General features: G+C 40.5%; 1 protein-coding gene across 1 annotated transcript; it reads left to right on the top strand.

Moving 5' to 3' along the window:
• Positions 1 to 616: 616 nt before the first annotated feature.
• Positions 617 to 14462, top strand: cotl1 (coactosin-like F-actin binding protein 1). Its single transcript, XM_084734499.1, has 4 exons — positions 617 to 1058; positions 1957 to 2039; positions 9778 to 9935; positions 11836 to 14462. Exons 1-4 carry the CDS (start codon positions 982 to 984, stop codon positions 11944 to 11946), a joined length of 429 nt encoding a protein of 142 aa, XP_084590625.1. The 5' UTR covers positions 617 to 981; the 3' UTR covers positions 11947 to 14462.
• The last annotated feature ends 3975 nt before the right edge of the window (positions 14463 to 18437 follow it).

Raw genomic sequence — 18437 nt, 5'->3', positions numbered from 1 at the left:
GAGTTCTCAGCTTGGACTGCAAGGACCACTAGTGTGACCTTAGATGACCAGCTGCAGATTCATTCTCCACATCATCAGGAGGATATGTTCACTCCTCACCCAGGAGGCAGTGCAGGTTCTCAGGTGCTCATGGCTGGTGTGCTTGTATTTGCTATCCAATCTCCGCAGCTGATTCTTAATGCAGCAGTTCAGCTGGTCTTCAAACTACCATGTTCTCCCACACCACACTGCTCCTCTGCACCCTCCAAATCCAGGTCTAAACACTGCCTTGCCTTGCCATCTACCATGCTGAACATGTTTAAAAGATACTGCCCAGCCTGTCCACTACCCTCTGATGATGTCAAGTGGAATAGGCTCCCCTCTGTTGCCAGATACAACATAAAAAACAATTCCTTTATCTTTTATTGTTTCTTAATATAGCACTTGAAGCAGGATAAAAGTGATAAAAGCTAAAAAAAAGTAATAATATTGTCATTTATTTTCTTTTTGTGAATCACAATATCACAACAGTGTTTTGCACGTTTAAAAGAAACAGTCATCTTATTACGTGTATTTTATTTTGAAAGTCCTCGCAGGAACACTTCGTTGTATGTTGTGGCTGCCTTGACAGCGGCCCTCATACCATTGACCATTCACAGAGAGAAGGTGAATCCAGCGTCTGGGGGACTTCTCTGTCTTTTCTGGCAACCTGATCGACTAACATCACCAACGCCCATAAAGTGGCAATATACAGGAAATGAACCGAGCTGCTAGAAGAAGAGCCGTCTTATTCCGCTAACCCCGACCGATTCAATTGTTCTAGTGCGGTGGTCGTGATTTTAGAGTGAAGCCTGTTGTATAACGTTATCAGTTACTGTATAGTTCTCTGATGTATGACATCAATTGTATAAGTTAGGTGCTTAATTACTGCATAGGCTGCTCTCCTTGGTTTGGACTGATACACCGTTGACTTCGACTCTTTCATTCCTGCTCTCCCGAAAAATGGCATCCCAAATCGATAAAGACGCTTGCAGAGAGGCTTACAACGAAGTCAGAGACGATAACACGGATACCAATTGGTGAGTGTGCGGACATGGTTCCTTATTCATACTCCGTTCAAGAATGTTAATATTATATATTGCCTTGCATATTTGGAAAAGTAAATGTGTCGTACCTATTTGAGTTTAATCTGATTATTGAAAACTCACTAACCATTGTTTTCTTCGGCAACCGCTCCATACAAAAAGCAATGTGTTTTTTCGAGCTAATCTCTGTTCAGATTTTAATTCACATTGTCCGTTACCGCCCACCGCACCGTCTATTCGGCAGAGATGGGTGCTAAAATAGTAAGCAGACCTTTCATAAAAGTTTAGATTTCACGTAAGCAAGCACAGTTTGGAGAATTTGATACATGCCGAATGAAAGATAGATTTGTAAAGTCTTAGAAATTGTAATCAGCTGTAGTTTATGCCACACGAGCCATTTCCTTTACCCAAAGTAACTTTAAATTGCTCGATATTTAAAAGTAGTTCGACCTGCTTACTGAATACAGGCTAGAATGGCACACTGGTGACATTAGTGAATTGTTTGACACTGGATACGTGAAACCACGGCTTCACTGCTTTTGTTTATAACAATATAGACCAAAATACATGCAGCTCTCGGTGTGCTATTCTAGCCGATCTGATCTGTATTCTGGCTATTTAGCGGTCACACACACGGCACAGTTATCAGGCCCAGCGGGGCAGAAGTAATTTCCTTTGTCCTGTATTCAGAGAGGATAACGTTATAGTGGTGACACTTACACATGGCTGACACACAGCTGCCACCTTGCATGGGCGTCTTAGGCATTTTTTGCATTGCTTCAGTTGGCAAAATGGGTCTGGCGTGCACATAACGCCATTGATGTGAATCAACAGATCATGAGACAGAGTGATGCGTGGAGTAATAACGCACGGTGTATTCTGCATCTTCCAGGGCTGCATTTAAATATGAGGGCTCTCGGATCGTGCCTGCAGGACAAGGGGCTGACTATGAGGACTTCAAGAGAATGTGCACAGGTAAGGAGGAGATTTTATTTTAAATATGCAACCATAGCTGTGGTAAATGGCTGGACCTGACAGTATCTCCCTGCTGCTGATTAGTTCAGATTCTGTGGTACAGTATGTGTGTGGCCTGTACGCCTCTGTCTCTGGACGGGTTAAACAGCCTATATACCACACAGCTTGACTTGGCAGGGCACTAATCTTTTAAGACTCTGTGCTCTGTCACCCATTGGCCTTGAGCCTTCTAACTATGCTGTCAAAGCACTTAACACTGTATGCATTGCATTGCATAATGTGTTCTACAATATCCCGTACGTGATTTTTACAAGGTGAAGCATGTAAGGTCAGTCTTCTGTTTATCATTGGAAACCATTTTCCTGAATTACAGTGGGGAGATTTACTTTAAACTTAAGCCCTTGTTCTATAAAACTGGTTGTCTTTCATGCAAGTTTAATTTTTCACCAGTCACTTCCTCTGAAATCAAAAACTGTTCCTACCAAAACATCTACATGCAGCTGAATGAAATAATGCATATTTGTGTGTGTGTGTGTGTGTGTATTGTGCTTGTGTCTTTTTTCACAAGGGATCTGGATTACTGCGTATTCACAGAACAGCACAGTGATTAGTAGTATCTCTGTTTGCACTGAGCTCATTTTTATTATTTTTATTATAATTTCTTATTCACATAAAGGAGAAAAAATAGCAAAGAAGTCAAATAAGAACTTTCAGATGATGTTTCCCAGTGATCCTAGATAACTAATGGGTGCTGTCTGGATGTAGAGAAGAAAATCTCTCATTCTGATGTAAGTTCCCCTTTTTCTGTGTCCTCTAGAGTAAAGCATCAGCTCAGATGTTGGGTGTGGCTGTTTCTGATTGCGTGCTCTTGTTGTCTTTAAAGCTTTCTGCTGCCTCAGGCCTGTACTCCTCTCTTCCTGATATCTCAGGGCACACATTCCTATGTGGAAATAACTCATTTATCACTGTTTTACCAGAGTTCAGCTGGTGCATCTGCCATTGGTTCCTGTTCAGAGGTGACACACATATAATCAGATTCTGTCTGTGGGCTTGTTTTCCTTATTTAGCAGTGAAGTTGTAACTCTGCAAAAAAAAAAAAAAAACCCTGACAGTAGGAGGAGCTGACGCCGACTGATCTGCTGTAGTGAGACTTGGAGAGGAGGGCCTCTTTTCTATTAGTGATCCAGCTTCAGGAAGTAAAATAGATCAATTCTAGAATTCTATACATGAAAACCTTACATTTAATTTTCCACCAGAACTTTTAAATCTCATTTCTGCTGACAAAATGTAGCAACAACCAACAACTTATTAAGGCAGTGTCATAAATTATTCATCGTAGGTCACCAAACTAAATGGAAATTCAGTCCTGAATGTCCCCTGAGATGGGAAGATGAGTCTCAGATTTTAAGTCTTAGTCTAGTGTTTAGCCATATTAGCAACATGGCTTTAGGGATGGCAATGTTGGTCGGTCAAGCCACGACTTTTGTCCAGACTGAAATTCCTCAACAACTATTTTATGCCATGATTGATGATAAATTTGGTAATTGATTGTCCTCAGACAATGAATGGCTTTGATGAGCCACTGACTTTTTCTGATTTTGACAATCTTTTCAACTGGATTGCCACAGATTTTGGTTCAGATATTCAAGATCCTCGTCATGAATCCAAATGATCTAAAGAATCAAATATTTATAGTTCCTTGTAGGGGTCGATTGATATGTTTATTCAGGGCCAATTTAGATACTGATTATTAGTAATCAACTTGATTAAGGAAAAAGATTATTTATTATTTATTTGTAACTGATATACATATGAAGTAAAACTTGTCTATTTTTGCAACTTCAGCATAGAGGATTGTAATGTTTATAACATTGGACATACCTTCTGCCTTACCTTGAAATACAGCTCTGTTTGCCCAGCAGAGCTGCTTAACCCTGCAGATGTAATTGTCTTTTCCTGTCTGTGGCACAGTAGTCTAACAAGTTACACGTCATGAGGCTATTACTCATGACGTGTAACTAATCAGATAGTTTGTGGGTGGGACATTTTAGTGAGATCATAGCATGGTGACTACAGACAGAGAAAGGCAACTGCATCAGAGCTAAAGTAGAACATTTTCTGTCTGACTCACCGGATGTGGACTGTGGGGACTTGGGCAACTGCTTCAGGTGACACACACCATAACCACTATCTGCAGCAACCTCCAAGCTAGAAACCTGCACACTGAAAATGGCAAATTAGTGCCTTGTTTGCTAACAGTATGAATGGAAACAAGCTAGAAGCTGGTATAATTTTTTTTGTGGTGGTTTAGCCATTTTAATGCCAGGTCTTGCCTCCTGACATACAAAAGTTCCACCAAAAAAAAACTACCCCTCAGTAACCCTAGGCTTGGCGTCACCCAAGACAATTGTGATTGGTGTAGGGAAACACCAACAAGCCAGGTCATTTTTGCCCCTATAGCAGATTGATGTGTGTATTACCAGACCTTTTCTGAGCGTTGGGCAGTGTGGGGATAGGTCCACCTATGAAATCTGATAATAAAAAAGTCTGCCCGTATTTTCCAGTCAATGTATCTTAATGTCGCCACTGATTCCCTGACGTGCTCTGACACTAGGTTGATGTTTTTAGTTCAGATTACCATAAAGTTTGGTGGAGACAAAATAAACCACTGAGTTTTTGGGGGTTTTTTTTGTTTTTTTTAGGTTGGAAAGAGGGTTTGATGCACCAGATTAATGAGCTCCATTAAGGCAATGTCTCCCACACAAGCAACAGAATACTGTTATAGCGAGAACAGACCCATCTGATTTAGAGCCCTGCGTGATTATTTTGTAGCTTCCGGGTATCATTTGCATGTGATTTAATCAAGGCAACACAGTGGTCAGACGTGTAATGGCACTGTGCTCTGATGCAGCTCTTCTCAAATTGGAGGCCAGCTTATCAACACCTGCATCCTGCTGCTTTCAGATGTATGGATTGAATGAGTTGAAGGAGAAACTTTACGTACAATGTAAAACACCTGTGGACAACAGATTACTTGTATCAGTTTATAAGACTGCTTTACTGTATTTCCTGCTTTCAGCACATGAAATGCTATTTTGGAGGCTGATTTAAATACATCTGGCAAGGAAGTGTTCAATCAAATTTATGTAAAAGCAAAAATCTTGGGCTAGTGGTGGCATCAGAGAGGGTCACACAAACCAAAGTACCGGTGACCCAAGAGTGGCTCTTGAAATACAAGATCTGTGTGGCATCAGAATCATTAGTATTAACCCTTAAGGGATTCACGCCAGATTAAATGGTCAGGTGACTGGCATCTCCATCCTCAGGCCCTGCTGTTAGTGGAGATAAAAACAAGACCATATTTGGACTCAAGTAACATGTTGGTAACAAACCCACCTGACACTGTTCACAGGAGACAGCTCTGGTTTCCAGGCTGTGTCGCAGAGGGACTGAGCGCAGGCTGAGGGTGCATACACAGGAAGATACAGTGTCACCCACCAACCTTTGCTATGCTCAAACAAAGTCAATTTATGCAGAACAAAGTCTCTCCCAACAAGTCTTTTTTGCTGTCTCATCACTGTTGTAGTTTCAGTGCATTTTTTTCTGCAGCGGGGGGGGGGGGGCTGGCTGCAGAGTCAGCACGGCTTTGAAGGGAAGACAAACCAGGAAGACTCTGGCAGAGGGAGGAAGTGTGTGAGTGAGAGTGAGCTCCAGGTTGGGGTGTGGATGTGCGTTATACTAGTTCTCCTCTGGCATCTCAAACTGTGACAAAGACCATATTGAAAAATGGTTCACCTTGAGTGTCACAGAATTTACATATGTGTGTGAGCATGTGCATTGCTGCAGGCAAGGTGTTGAAACTAGTGATGTCCTTTATGGCAGCGCTGATAAGACTCTTTACTGTGGCTGCTCCAGTTAATGGTGTTAATGTTCTGATGTGAGAACAGTGCTGCCGAGGCTCAGCCAGTAAACTCTTTATCAGCTGCTTCAAAAGGTACATAAAGATAATACAGATAGCACTGTAAAAACTCTCCATGCAGTTAAGTAAAATCAACTGGCCTTTCAGTAGTGACTCAGCTTAAATGAGCTTTTTACCACCTTCAGAACCTTTTCAGGGCTCAACAATAAGGATTGCCCACTTGCCTGGGGCAGGTAATATGCTATGTAGGGTAAATCCAGCAAAACACTTGCCAGTGGTTGAAAAAGAAATTTTCACACAAAAATATCAGAAATTCTGTTTTCAGCCTCTCAAATATGGAGATTTCCTGATTTTTTTCAATTTCTTACCATATTAAACTGAATAAAGTTGGATTTTGGCCTGTCAAAACAAGACATTTAAAGACATCACCTCAGACTTTGAGAATGGGGTGGACATTTTTTACTATTTTCTGACATTTTAACATGATAATTGTCTTCAATCTTTGATGTTATTTGATAGCCACTAATAAATTATACAGGGACAAGTAAAAAGTGAGTTTAGGCAAGTAGAATTGTGACCCACTTGTTTAGATAGTAGAGGACCCAGTGGTTGATTATTGTCAAACACTGCAGAGGATGACGTCTTCGTCCATCAGCCCAGCCCTAGAGCTCGAGTTAGATTAAATTAATTACTGTCTCTGACAAGCTGACCACTTTTGTGGAAGAGCAATTCTGAGTCACTACAATGTCTGTAAAACAGATGAAAAGGGCACTCCACTGATTCTATACATCAGAGTCGGTTTACACATCAACTGATGTTGGCTGTAATGTCTTCTGTGGCTCCGGAGGATTATTTGTCGAGGCTGAGAATACAATGATCATTTCAAAGTGATCAGGGTTATCTCGGCTTGGGCTTGGAGACTGTAACTTTGTAAAAGAAAGCTGAGGTTACAAACTGGGGGTGTGGAGTTTGCAGTCACATGATGTGGACAGTTACCAGGCAGGGCGGGTCTAAAGAAGAACACAGTTGAGTTGGATAATGGGAAGTGTAGGCTCCAGTGTCTCTGATGAAGTCCAAAAGTATTGGCCTCTGCTGCTTTGATTAGCCCTCTTTAAAAAAAATCTGTCTTTTAAAACAATGCCCTTAGTTTAGTCAGTACAGTGTCAGGAAATAGGTGACAAAGTAATGTTGTCAAATTGTGTCTTTTGTCCAACCATGATAAATACTGTCTCCCATTTCCATCCCTCCCAGCAGTGAGCTGCACACAGTGTGCTCATGTGTGATGCTGTTGCTTCCCAGTTGGTGGGGATGGGATGCTCTTCACTGTTGCCGCTCTGCTGCTGCCTGGGTACCATTTTGGCTGGGTCTCCGTCCGTCAGTGGTGCACTGCAGTGGTGTTAGTGCAGGAGAACTGATTTGTTTGTCAATTTATTAACAGAGTCACATGCTCCTAGTCCAGATTTTATGTTGTTAACCCAGTAAGGATGTTTATTCCAGATGGAAACATGATGATTGTCACTGAGTTTTGTTGTGTCTCAGACTGTTCTGTGGAGACGTGGGGAAGTTTTGCCCTGCAGCTCATGGTCAGAGTATACAAAGCTTCTGTCAGTCACACTGAGACAGGAACATCTGGAAGACAATAATGAGTAATCTGTTTGTGCTATCGTTACATAATGACACTCTACTGCCTGAAGACAGCAGACAAGACAGCCTGATTTTATTTGTGAAGGCATGATCACACTGTGTGAGATCTGTGTATGTGGAATAAACTGATGCTGTTAACTTCACGTATGAACTAAAATTATGTAACTTTGTGAGTGGCCTACTTTTCTCAACTCATTGTACAACACTTTCTCTACACCTAATTGAACAAATCTTAAATCAGGTCCACTGCCCTGACTTAGCACTTACAAATAAATCTAAATCCAGTTTCTCAAACAAAACTTTAACTTTTAAAAATATGAAAGACATTTACAAAATGTAAATTGCAAGGACTTTTTGAGCCCTGTGAGCTCAAAGTTTAACCACAAACTATTGTGCTTTTAATTACTGATACCTATATATCTCAGTGATGCTTATTGGAATATGATGGACTTAACCTCTGGTTAAGCCTGATACTTCTTCTGCTCGTGATTTTTTTTTTCAAACATGTGTCTGACATATTGCGTAATTGTATTAAGACTGTCTGATTTGAATCTAGCTACCTCAGCAGTCATGTAATTAGTGTATACGCTTACAATATGATGGCTATTAAATCATCTCATGTGAAGAGCAGGAACCCAGTAGAGTGATGCTTATTAGATTTATTACACACCATTAACCATTTATAGATCGCAACTGTACACAACTGGTTGCTTTTGTTAAATAATAGGATGGCTGTTTCAGAAGAAAATTATTGAAATGTTGAAATGGGTGTTGTTGTTGTTGTTTTGTTTTGTTTTTTGATGAGGAAATTATTATTTTAAATCTGATCTATCTGAATATTGAAATATTTTGCTGACCTTTTTCCCCCAGTAGTATAGACTCTTGGCTTCACAGTAGAAAATCCAGTATTACTGACGAGTACGTAAGAAAGTGTTCAGAAACCATTCATTGTGGAGGTAATTGTGTTGACAAGGAGACTATCTCCTTTCAGGAAGCAAATAAAAATATCTGTCACTCCAAAAATTATACTTTTAAAAAATCAGATTCCAGATGTTTATTTATTTATAACCTAGAACAGAAAATCTCCTGACACACATAAAATGTGAATTAGAAGCTCAAGCATGTGGCAAGAAGGATTCCTGTAAGGAATTTGCATGCCGCTCTGTCTTCTTTATCCACTTTGATACGCCAAATATCTCAGTTTGGATTCAGTCGGTAGGGATATATGATACATACTGGGGACATTACTGGGAGATTACAATACATGTAAACACAGGTGTAGTGTAACTAGAGACTTTTTCATTCACGTCTGTGAGCAGTTCACCCTAAAGACTGATGGTCACTGTTCACATTGTTTCATTAGAATGTGATTTAGAGGCTTGAATCATTACGAGTCAGAAAAAGCAGCATTTTTCTTTTCTTTGCTGCCTGGTTGTTGTGTGTCAGACATTATTTGCAGCAGTCATGTCTGAAGTGGACCACTGGCAGAGTGACCAGCATGGTCACTGGAAAGTCTGTGTTACAACTGCAAGGCTCACAAAAGATTTGACTCATTTAGTCTATTGACCTGAATATTTCCTCTCTCTCTCTCTCTCTCTCTCTCTCTCTCTCTCTCTCTCTCTCTCTCTCTCTGTCTCTCTCTCTCTCTCACGCACACACACGCACACACACTTCACAAAACTTCACCCAAAAAGCAGAACCAGGTATTCATCTGCACTGCAGCACTGAAACTACTCTTTTGATTGTCTTTGACACACACACACACAAACACACACACAGACATACACACAATGTAGTTTTGAAATACTACATCAGACTGACACATTGTAGCACAAAGTGATGAACACGGACGCTGTTTAGTGCACTCATAATGGGACGCTGTAATGAAATGTTACTGCTATCCTTTTCCCACTGTTTCTTTTATAAGCTGTTATGATCCTCTTAGACATTTTGTCCAAGAGATTAAAGGTGCAATCTGTAGCCTTTTTCTATCAGCAGATGGTAAAACAAAACATGAACTTACACAACTCTTTATGTGCATTATCTGTTCGGACAAGAGAATTTTGAGTGTGTGTGTGTCTTCTACTAGGGTGTGTAGCATTTTAAAGTATCAGCTGTAAGCACCCTCAGTCTGTACTCTCAGTCTTACATGGCCTCTTCCATCTTTTCCCTCAGATGATGTTCGTCTGTTTGCCTTTGTCCGGATCACAACGGGAGATGCCATGAGCAAACGAGCCAAGTTTACTCTCATCACCTGGATCGGCGAGAACATCAGTGGGCTGCAGCGCGCCAAGATCAGCACCGACAAGGCGATGGTCAAAGAGGTTGTGCAGGTCAGAGACTCTGTGGTGTGGCGTTTTGAGAAAGTAACAATTAAAATAGTGATTGTCATCATGAGAGTAAAATACAGTGAAGCCGCGGGGGTCCCTTTGGGAAAACTGGGTGGTTACGGAGGCAATACTGGATACACTTAGACAAGTAGGAGAATAACAAACAACAAACCATTCCACCTCTAGATGATGAACACACAGAACACAAAGAATGAAGCAGATGCATTATGAAACAAGACATAAAAGGAGTCAAATATACAACATTTGAAATGCAATATATAAAGCTAAGGGAGAATAAGAGACTGTGAGTAATTATACTTTAAATATTTAGCAGTAGTCACATAATGCTGCACTAATCAGTATTTTCATTAACAGTGGAATAAACTATGATGTGTAATGTGAGAGGGGGTCACTGAAAGTTTCATGATATATGTATATATTTGAATAGAAATATTTGACTTAATTGGGTGGAAACAAGATCCCAAATGAATGCTAATGCTGCTGTGTGTCTGCTGGGTATGTAAAAATCATAAAAAATGTGTAACTTGTATGTAATAATAATAGTTTTGTTGTCCCAAGGTGGTCAAAAATATGCATCAGTTAATGCAATTTTAACGGTATTCTGTGGAGTAAACAAACAGTTTTGTTTACATTTTCACCAAAACTCTAACTGTGTATCCTCGAGGCCTTCAAACATGTTGAATACATTTTGTGTGTCAGTGCTAGTAGAGCATGAAATACAGATAAAAATAGGGCCTGCTTATCAAAATGTGGCCCCATAGTGCTACTACTGGCCAAAAAGTCCATGCGATATCTTTAATAGGTCAACTTAAAAACAAGGAGCATATATATAAATATGTAAGTTGCATATTTGCGGCTTCACATATAAATTCATATTAGTTTCACATTTTTGTCCTCCAGAATTTATTGCTAAAGAGTTTTAGATATCAAGAACTTCTATGAATTGTTTATATTACCTATTGCATATCTTACACCAGTTGGGTTTTTCCTCGCAGCATTTTTACATTAATTATTACAACTGACACCAAGATGATTAGTTCAGAGATTTTTTTCCTCTTCAGTCACTCATCATTGAATGAAATTATGTACAACCTGGATAAGGAATGTGCTGGGGCAGAATAAACAGCCCTAAACTGAGAAAACTGGACAAAGCTCAGAGAGCTATTGTGACTAGCATGATTATGTTGGCTGGTTAGCATGTTATCTCTTAGCTCGCCAGCTAAGAAAGTTCACTAACTAGCCCGGTGACTTGTCAGCAAACGTCTTGAACTTCATGTTTCATGAGGACATGCAGATGAATTTCTCTATCCCACTTTCTGGTGTGACTGGTCTTTAAGTAGGGAGAAATATGTCTTCAGCATCAAGTATCAAAAGCTGTTAAGTACCTAATGTTGTTTTTTCAGGTCAGATTCTTGTACGATCCACTGACAGGGTTGGATTTTCTAGACTTTTATTTTCCATAGAACAAAGGGACTGGAGCACACTGATTAAATCTTTAATTGTGCAAACAGACTAACGTTTCAATGCTGCTGTCTCCTTTATCAAAGTCAGTCTGACTCTGATGAAGACATAGAGCCAGACGATGAAGACACAGTAGTGTCTTCACTGTTCTTTTCTGTTTGCACAGATAAAGGCTGTGAATTAACCAGTGTGCTTGAATCCCTGTTTGTTTGTTTGTTGTCCTCAAGCTGAGGAGCACCCGATTCAGGTGCATTTAGCTGGAAAATGTATAGAGAACCCGGTTTCTATTAGATGTGCTTTATTCCTCAAAGTTATTGACAGCTAAAAAGTGACTTTGTGTTTCTTGAGGCCACTAATGTGCATGTTTCTCATCATTAGTCATCTTGTTTAGAGTCTTCATTCATGTGTTTTGTCTCTGCAGAACTTTGCCAAGGAGTTCATGATTAGTGACCTGAGAGAACTGGATGAGGACCACATTCGCATGGAGCTGAAGAAGGCGGGTGGAGCCAATTATGACGCTCAGGCCGAGTAGAGAAGTGCCACAGTCCACTGGAAGGGTTGGGGGGGTGGGGGGTGGCGGGGGTCTGGTCTGGTCTGGTGGGGTGGAATAAGTGGGGGCAGGGAGTGTTGGGGCAGGGCTGCTACCTCTTGGGGAGAGCGTGAGGCAGGATGGAGAGGGCGATTGATGAAAGGGAACTGCATGCACGGAACAAACACATTTTATACCTTCAGAGTGAGGTCCAGCAAAGGTGAACACTTCGGAACACAGATAAACACAAACACAGCAGAGGTGCACCAGAAGCAGTTTGTAGAAGCAGTATAAGTGTTAGAAATACTAACCAAACACTGTTTCTTGCCGCATAATTATGGCTTATTATAAAACCGTGGCTTCTTTTTAGTTAGTTTAACAGCTTATTTATGTACTCTCAATAACAGCTTCAGATAAAAACACATCACAGTTATTATAGTTATTAAGTGTATTGGCACAGATCCCAACAGTACAGATGCTGTTGGTGCACCTCTAATGGTAACATCTGCATTAGGGCGCTTATATACTCAATTTTGACAAATCTTATTTGTGATCTGCATTGTTCACATACTTGCTTGCAATCTGGAAGATTAAAAAAGTGCTTCAACAGTACATCTGGGAAATTGGGAAATCAGCAAATCAGAGCAGAACTGTCCCTGAACAAAACTGGAATATCTTCCTTAAGACCTTCAGATTTTGCACACGTAAAGTTACCTTAACATGGTGACATTACTTGATTGTTAAAGGAATAGTTTTAGGAGTAGTTAAGCAAATATGCATTTTGCTTTTGTGAGAAATGGCACCTTTAACACTTGCTAATTAACATTTTCTATCTTGTTTGGTTAATCCATACAAAAAGTGTAAAAACAACATCCAAGTTCTTGACCAGGAATGGTCCCACACAAAACCCACCGTAAGACATTTTTAAACTTTGGGTCTTTTGCTGATTTAAACAAATGAGATATAATGTATAATTTAATGAGTTTAGTGTTTTCTAAAATCTTTTGTCAGAGCCAGGGTAGCCATTTCTTCATATATTTCCTCTCGTCTCCCTGCCATCAACAAGAAAGCAAATATGCAAATTTCTCCAAATGTCAAACTATTCCTTTAAGGCCTGGATCTAGTCCAAAAATGGACGCAGGCAACCAACACAGTTCTGTTACGACATTGAGTGACGTATCCACAGTGACAGACGGGTAACTATGATTTCTGAGGATGTGTGCAAACAACACAAATGCATAGTTAAAAGCAAGTATATAAGCGCTCTGAAAGATCACAGACTGCCTTCTCTCCTCTCCTACACTCTGCTCTCTCCCCAGTCAGCTCATGGTTGGTTATCTACTGTGCTGTGCATCATCATCTCATACTCATCCTCATCTCAGCTGGGCTGCAGTTCAGCAATATGAAGTTACATTGAGGCTTCAGTACTGTTTGCTAGGAATAATTTCGTGTAATGAGGATGTGAAGAACTGAAGGGTTTCACTTCAAAATCTCGTACTGTGATCATGGATCATACTGTAATCATTGATGAGGATAGATGTCTCATTTTGAAATGAAATTCTTTACTTACAGCCATGTGTTCGACACCAGAGCATGCTCTTAGTCATGATACACTGTACCTCCAGGAAGAAAAGATCTCCATTTTCTAACAATATCCTTGGTGATGGTTGGTGACTTGCTTTGACTAAGCATGAGTCACAGTGCTAAGTACACATTTGGCCTCCTCTTCATCTCAAGCCAGACAGTTGTGTTTGGATTACAGCCTCAAAGTCAACCATTACATCTTTTCCTGAGATGGACTACAGTTCTGTGTTCAAACATACTTGTTTTGAGCTATGATTCTTTTCCATCACTAGTCCAAATGAGTCTTTTTGTTAACATTTTTAGACCTGAATTCAATATACTTTTCCCTTTCTCCTTCTAGTTTCTGTTTAACATAATTGATGTTAGCAGTTTCCAACACTGCGGCAGAATTTGTAGAGGAGCACATGACAAAGAACTCTTTGTTTGACAAAGATAATGGAGATCTTTTCTTCTGGTGTTTCATCTCACGATCTACCCGTAAAGGTATCCATGCATACTGTAACCTACTGTGTTTGACTGCCTTAGTCTCCCAGGGAGAGAGGGGCATCATGGGAGCTTGTGGACACTACACTGTGATTGGCTATCCTCCTTACATGGGGGCGGGACTTTGATCTGCACATGGCCCATCACAAGGTGGGCCTGCGCTTGTCATCCCAACCCACAAGGCGCCATTTCTCGGTTGTAGCATCTCTCTTTATTTAGTTTCAACCCTCCCTTCCCCCTGCAAAAATAGGATTTTTTTTCTTGTACCTTTTTTGTTTTTGAGATGACTTTTATTTTCTCTGAATCTTTTGATTTTATTTTTACGATCATTGTTATCTTGGACATTGGCAGAAGAGATTTTCAAAAAAATAATGCAAAAAAAGAAAAAGAAAGAAAACTGAGTGGGCACAAGATGAGTCATTTCAAAATAAAAATTGATGTTTTTTCCTAAACCTGCTTCTCAATGTGTCTTTTGTGTGTCTGTGAAACTTATAAGACCATGAATAGTCATAGATATTAAATATTTTGGTAATGACTTGAAACTACACTAAGAACTCTGGTTTAACATGCAAGAAGCATCTGATATTAACCAATGACCATTTCTCTGTTTTAAATAATGAAAACAATATATTTATAATCACTTGATTGACATAATATTTGAATAAGGGGATGGCTAATTGCAATTTCAGGTGGACTTAAAGGGGAATGCCACTGATTTCATACATCAAAGTCTATTTACAGGTCTTAGGGAGTATTCCACTACTGCATATGTGAAAAATTTGTGTGAAGTGTTGTCACTTGAGTCTGCAGGGGCTGAAGACTACAGTTTTAAAATGGAAAAAAAAAACAAAAAAACTCTGGGGTTGTGGAGTTAGAAAGACATGAGTGTAGCAGACCTCCACTCCTCATCTCTGCTTGAGGCCACCTTGGACGCTACTAGAATAACACACCCAAATCTCTAACCAAACTGACCGTGGTTGAGTTGCATGGTGGGTAATGTGGATAACAAGAAGGATATGGAATTAAAAAGTCAATATCGCTAGTTCATCTGGTTTTAAACTCCCCATTCAGAGTGCATTGCAATGCTATAATGCTACTAAAAACGTCTAATAAAGGGTGTTACCAGTGTAGGATGAGGTAATGGGAGCATTTTGGCACTTGTGGATTCAAGGTCCACACAGCAACCGTCTCTGGGAGCTTAGACGACTCCCAAAGGTTTCCATGGTTATCACTACCATCATGCTTTGCAAGTCAGCAGTAAGAGAGGAAAAAGAAATGTTCTGTAATGTCCTAATCAGTGTCTCAGTTTAGGTCCTCACTATCTGTCCATGCACCTCCAGGGGACGGCTGTAGCCAAACTGTCTTCTCAGATCTCAGCTGTCGTTTTATTACACTCCAATAAAATAATATGTCACTTATTACTGTAAATGTTTGTCATTTCAAAAGAAATTTTATCAGGTTACTTATTAATAATCTGGAGCTGAGATGCTTTTTTGTACTGTGTTTCCGGTATGCCAACTCTTCCTCTTGAATTCAAATTGCATGTTAATGATCAGATTAAGTGCACTGTTTCACTGTCTGGTATTTAAACAGTCATTCTTTATAGCACTGTTCCTCAGGATTTGTAAATACATTACTGATAAGTCTGTTACCATTTGACACTGCTTCCTCATGACTGATCCACGCTCAGTGAGCCTCTTGTACTTTGAATTCACATCATGGTCAGGTGTGCTAAGTCAACATGTCGACATAGGCTGGAGACAGTTGGTGAAACACTCAAAGAGTGGCTACTGATTTCCAATAAAGAAGCCTAATTTGCTTGTTCTCTGCTTTTCAATATGATTGATGGCTGCTGGTCTGTATCAGGTCAGTCAATGGCCCCCAGCTGTTCAAACCCTCACACCATCAGCATGCCTGTGATGTGTGTGTGCGTGTGTGTGTTATTCTGCTACAGCTGTCAGATGAATGGATTAATGGTTTGTCAGCATGACTCAGCCACTGATCAAACATGACTTCTGAATGTGTGTGCATGTGTGTGTCTGACAGGCTGGCTGGGTGGTTGCAGTAATCTATGAGGACTAATAGCAAGTTGCATAATGACAGAGCTCTGGTATCGCTCACTATGGCTTTAAGTAAGCTTTGAGGAAGTGAGTGGTTGAGGATGAAATTTAAGCTCATGTTACAGTGTGTATGTGTGTGTGTGTGTGTGTGTGAGAGAGAGAGAGAGAGAGAGAGAGAGAGAGAGAGAGAGAGAGAGAGAGAGAGAGAGAGAGAGAGAGAGAGCTCAGGCTAGCCGAGAAAGAAGTGATATGTTTTAAGGGCCCATACTAATGAGGTTAATGCCATTACATATAGTAGGTGACCATTTCTCGAGTTCATATCAGTTTGAGGAACAGTGTGAGCATCACTCGTGTTCAGGTTCCAAAGAATGAGGAACGGCCTGATGTCAACATCTGCCTCTTAATATACTCTCAGTAAGTTGAATATTCAGGTTGCCACTTTTTTTTTTTCAAAACCACAAAACTTGACATTTTTCCTCAGAGCGACCAGAGCTTCATTTTAATGTTTTCAACAGTTCAAAGAATGTAAAAGGACAGAAAAGGCCAGAGATATACAGTTGTACTTTTTGTGTGGTTTCTAACCACACATTTGCGTACGCGTACATGCAATGTTAATTTCTGAGGGTGTACACAACCAATGGCCCAGAAAAACGCAGGATGCACATGGCAGTTATGGTCTGTATGGGTGCAAATGTGTAGTTAAAAGTAAATATTCATCTACAGCCCAGCTAGCTGCTCTGTGAGGCAGCTAATTGCTGTACTCAGAATGCTAACATGTACTAGCACATTAATATTAAGTATTTAGCATGTAGATTTCCAGTGTTTACCATCTAAGTTATGTGTTTTAGCATAGTAACACTTGCTATTTCACACAAAGCACAGCTGAAGTTGATATGAATGTCAGTTTTGCAGGTCATAAACCAAAGTACTGGATAAACAGACACTGGCCAACAGACAGATATTGCCATCTCTAAATCCCACACCCCTAAACATGCTCTGGAGTTCAAATACTTGTTCAAATAGTCTATAAATTTGCTAACTGCATGCCAATGTTGTACACCAAGAGGATCACACACTTAATATTGATGTAGGCAACACAGTCCATACATAAAAGTCGCTCACTAACTTGGATTTTGGGTTCAGATGCAACAAGTAGGTCAAAAGTTGGATCTTGAAAAAGCCACAAAAAAGGCCTAGGATAAAGATCACAGTGTACAGGAAACCCACTAGATCAGAATATAATTATTCAAACTCTAACCACTACTTACAACATAAAACATAAGTGGTGAGGAGCCCTCTGCACAGACAAAAATTGTCAGTGAGGAGGAGGATCGAGTGAGGGAGGAGCAGCAGCAGGACAAGAGGTACAGGGAGTGAATGAGGACAGTCCAGTCTAGACTTAAGATCAGGATGGACACCACTAACTCAACAGGGACCAGCCGGAGCTTTCCAGTGTGTGGAACATTTATGCAGTGTCTTCAGGTTGCAAGAAAAACGTTTCAACACATTGAACAGCATGTTTCACTGTACGTGCATGTAACTTCAGGTCTATTTTTCTGCTTTACACCAAGAACTACAGTGAGCTCTGAGTTCTTCTGAAATGCGTGTGACCTATGCTCATTACTGTGCCTGAATGCATCCTGTATAGACACAGATGAAGATCTAAAAGTGCAGCTGCTGCTCTGTTATCATGCTGCTTTCATCATACAAGCACATGGTCTAAGTCTTGTTTTTGCAGATTTAGAAAGGGTTATATACAACCAAAGGCTTTGAAGGTACTTCTGAACATCATTTCACAAGCTCAGGCCTATCACTGATACTTCTAATATGGAAATATGGATATGGAAAACACTAGATATTTTTGAAAGTTTGTTGATTAATTTCTCCCCAACCTGCATCCCTATTTGCTTTCACTTTACAGTCCTCAGTGTGACCTGCATGTTCTGACAGCTCTGGTCAGAGTAGCCAAAGGTAAATGCAGGCAGCATCATCAGTCTTAGTGGCCATTACCAATCATGTCTCTGTGCACTGGAGAGACAGAGAGAGATGGTAGCATGGAGGACCTGTAGGAGTGTCCAAACAAGGACTGCCAGATCAGTTCCTGCAGAGCGATACCACTCAGATCCTTCCTGCATTCCTCAGACCTCCTCAACACTGCAGCATATTTTACAGCCCACAGCAAGTCATGTGCTCTGTCCAAGCCTGCGTGTGTGTGTGTGTGTGTGTGTGTGTGTGTGTGTGTGTGTGTGTGTGTGTGTGTGTGTGTGTGTGTGTGAGAGAGAGAGAGAGAGACAGAGAGACAGAGAGCAAGAGAGCCAAGAATTGTCTTTCAGCCACCCAGTGTCTCCAAATGTTTGTGTGATGACG

This window comes from Lutjanus erythropterus, chromosome 13, assembly GCF_056507025.1.
Source record: "Lutjanus erythropterus isolate fLutEry1 chromosome 13, fLutEry1.hap2, whole genome shotgun sequence".
NCBI classification, from domain to species: domain Eukaryota; kingdom Metazoa; phylum Chordata; class Actinopteri; order Lutjaniformes; family Lutjanidae; genus Lutjanus; species Lutjanus erythropterus.
The sequence above is the reverse complement of the archived record's forward strand: the minus strand, read 5'-3'. Positions and strand labels throughout refer to the sequence as shown.

Bases quoted from the DNA above. Each gene is read 5' to 3' on its own strand.
- cotl1 (XM_084734499.1), top strand. From the start codon at position 982: ATGGCATCCCAAATCGATAAAGACGCTTGCAGAGAGGCTTACAACGAA. The intron at 1,059-1,956 runs GTGAGTGTGCGG...TGCATCTTCCAG, and splicing joins GATAACACGGATACCAATTG to GGCTGCATTTAAATATGAGG. The intron at 9,936-11,835 runs GTCAGAGACTCT...TTGTCTCTGCAG, and splicing joins TGGTCAAAGAGGTTGTGCAG to AACTTTGCCAAGGAGTTCAT.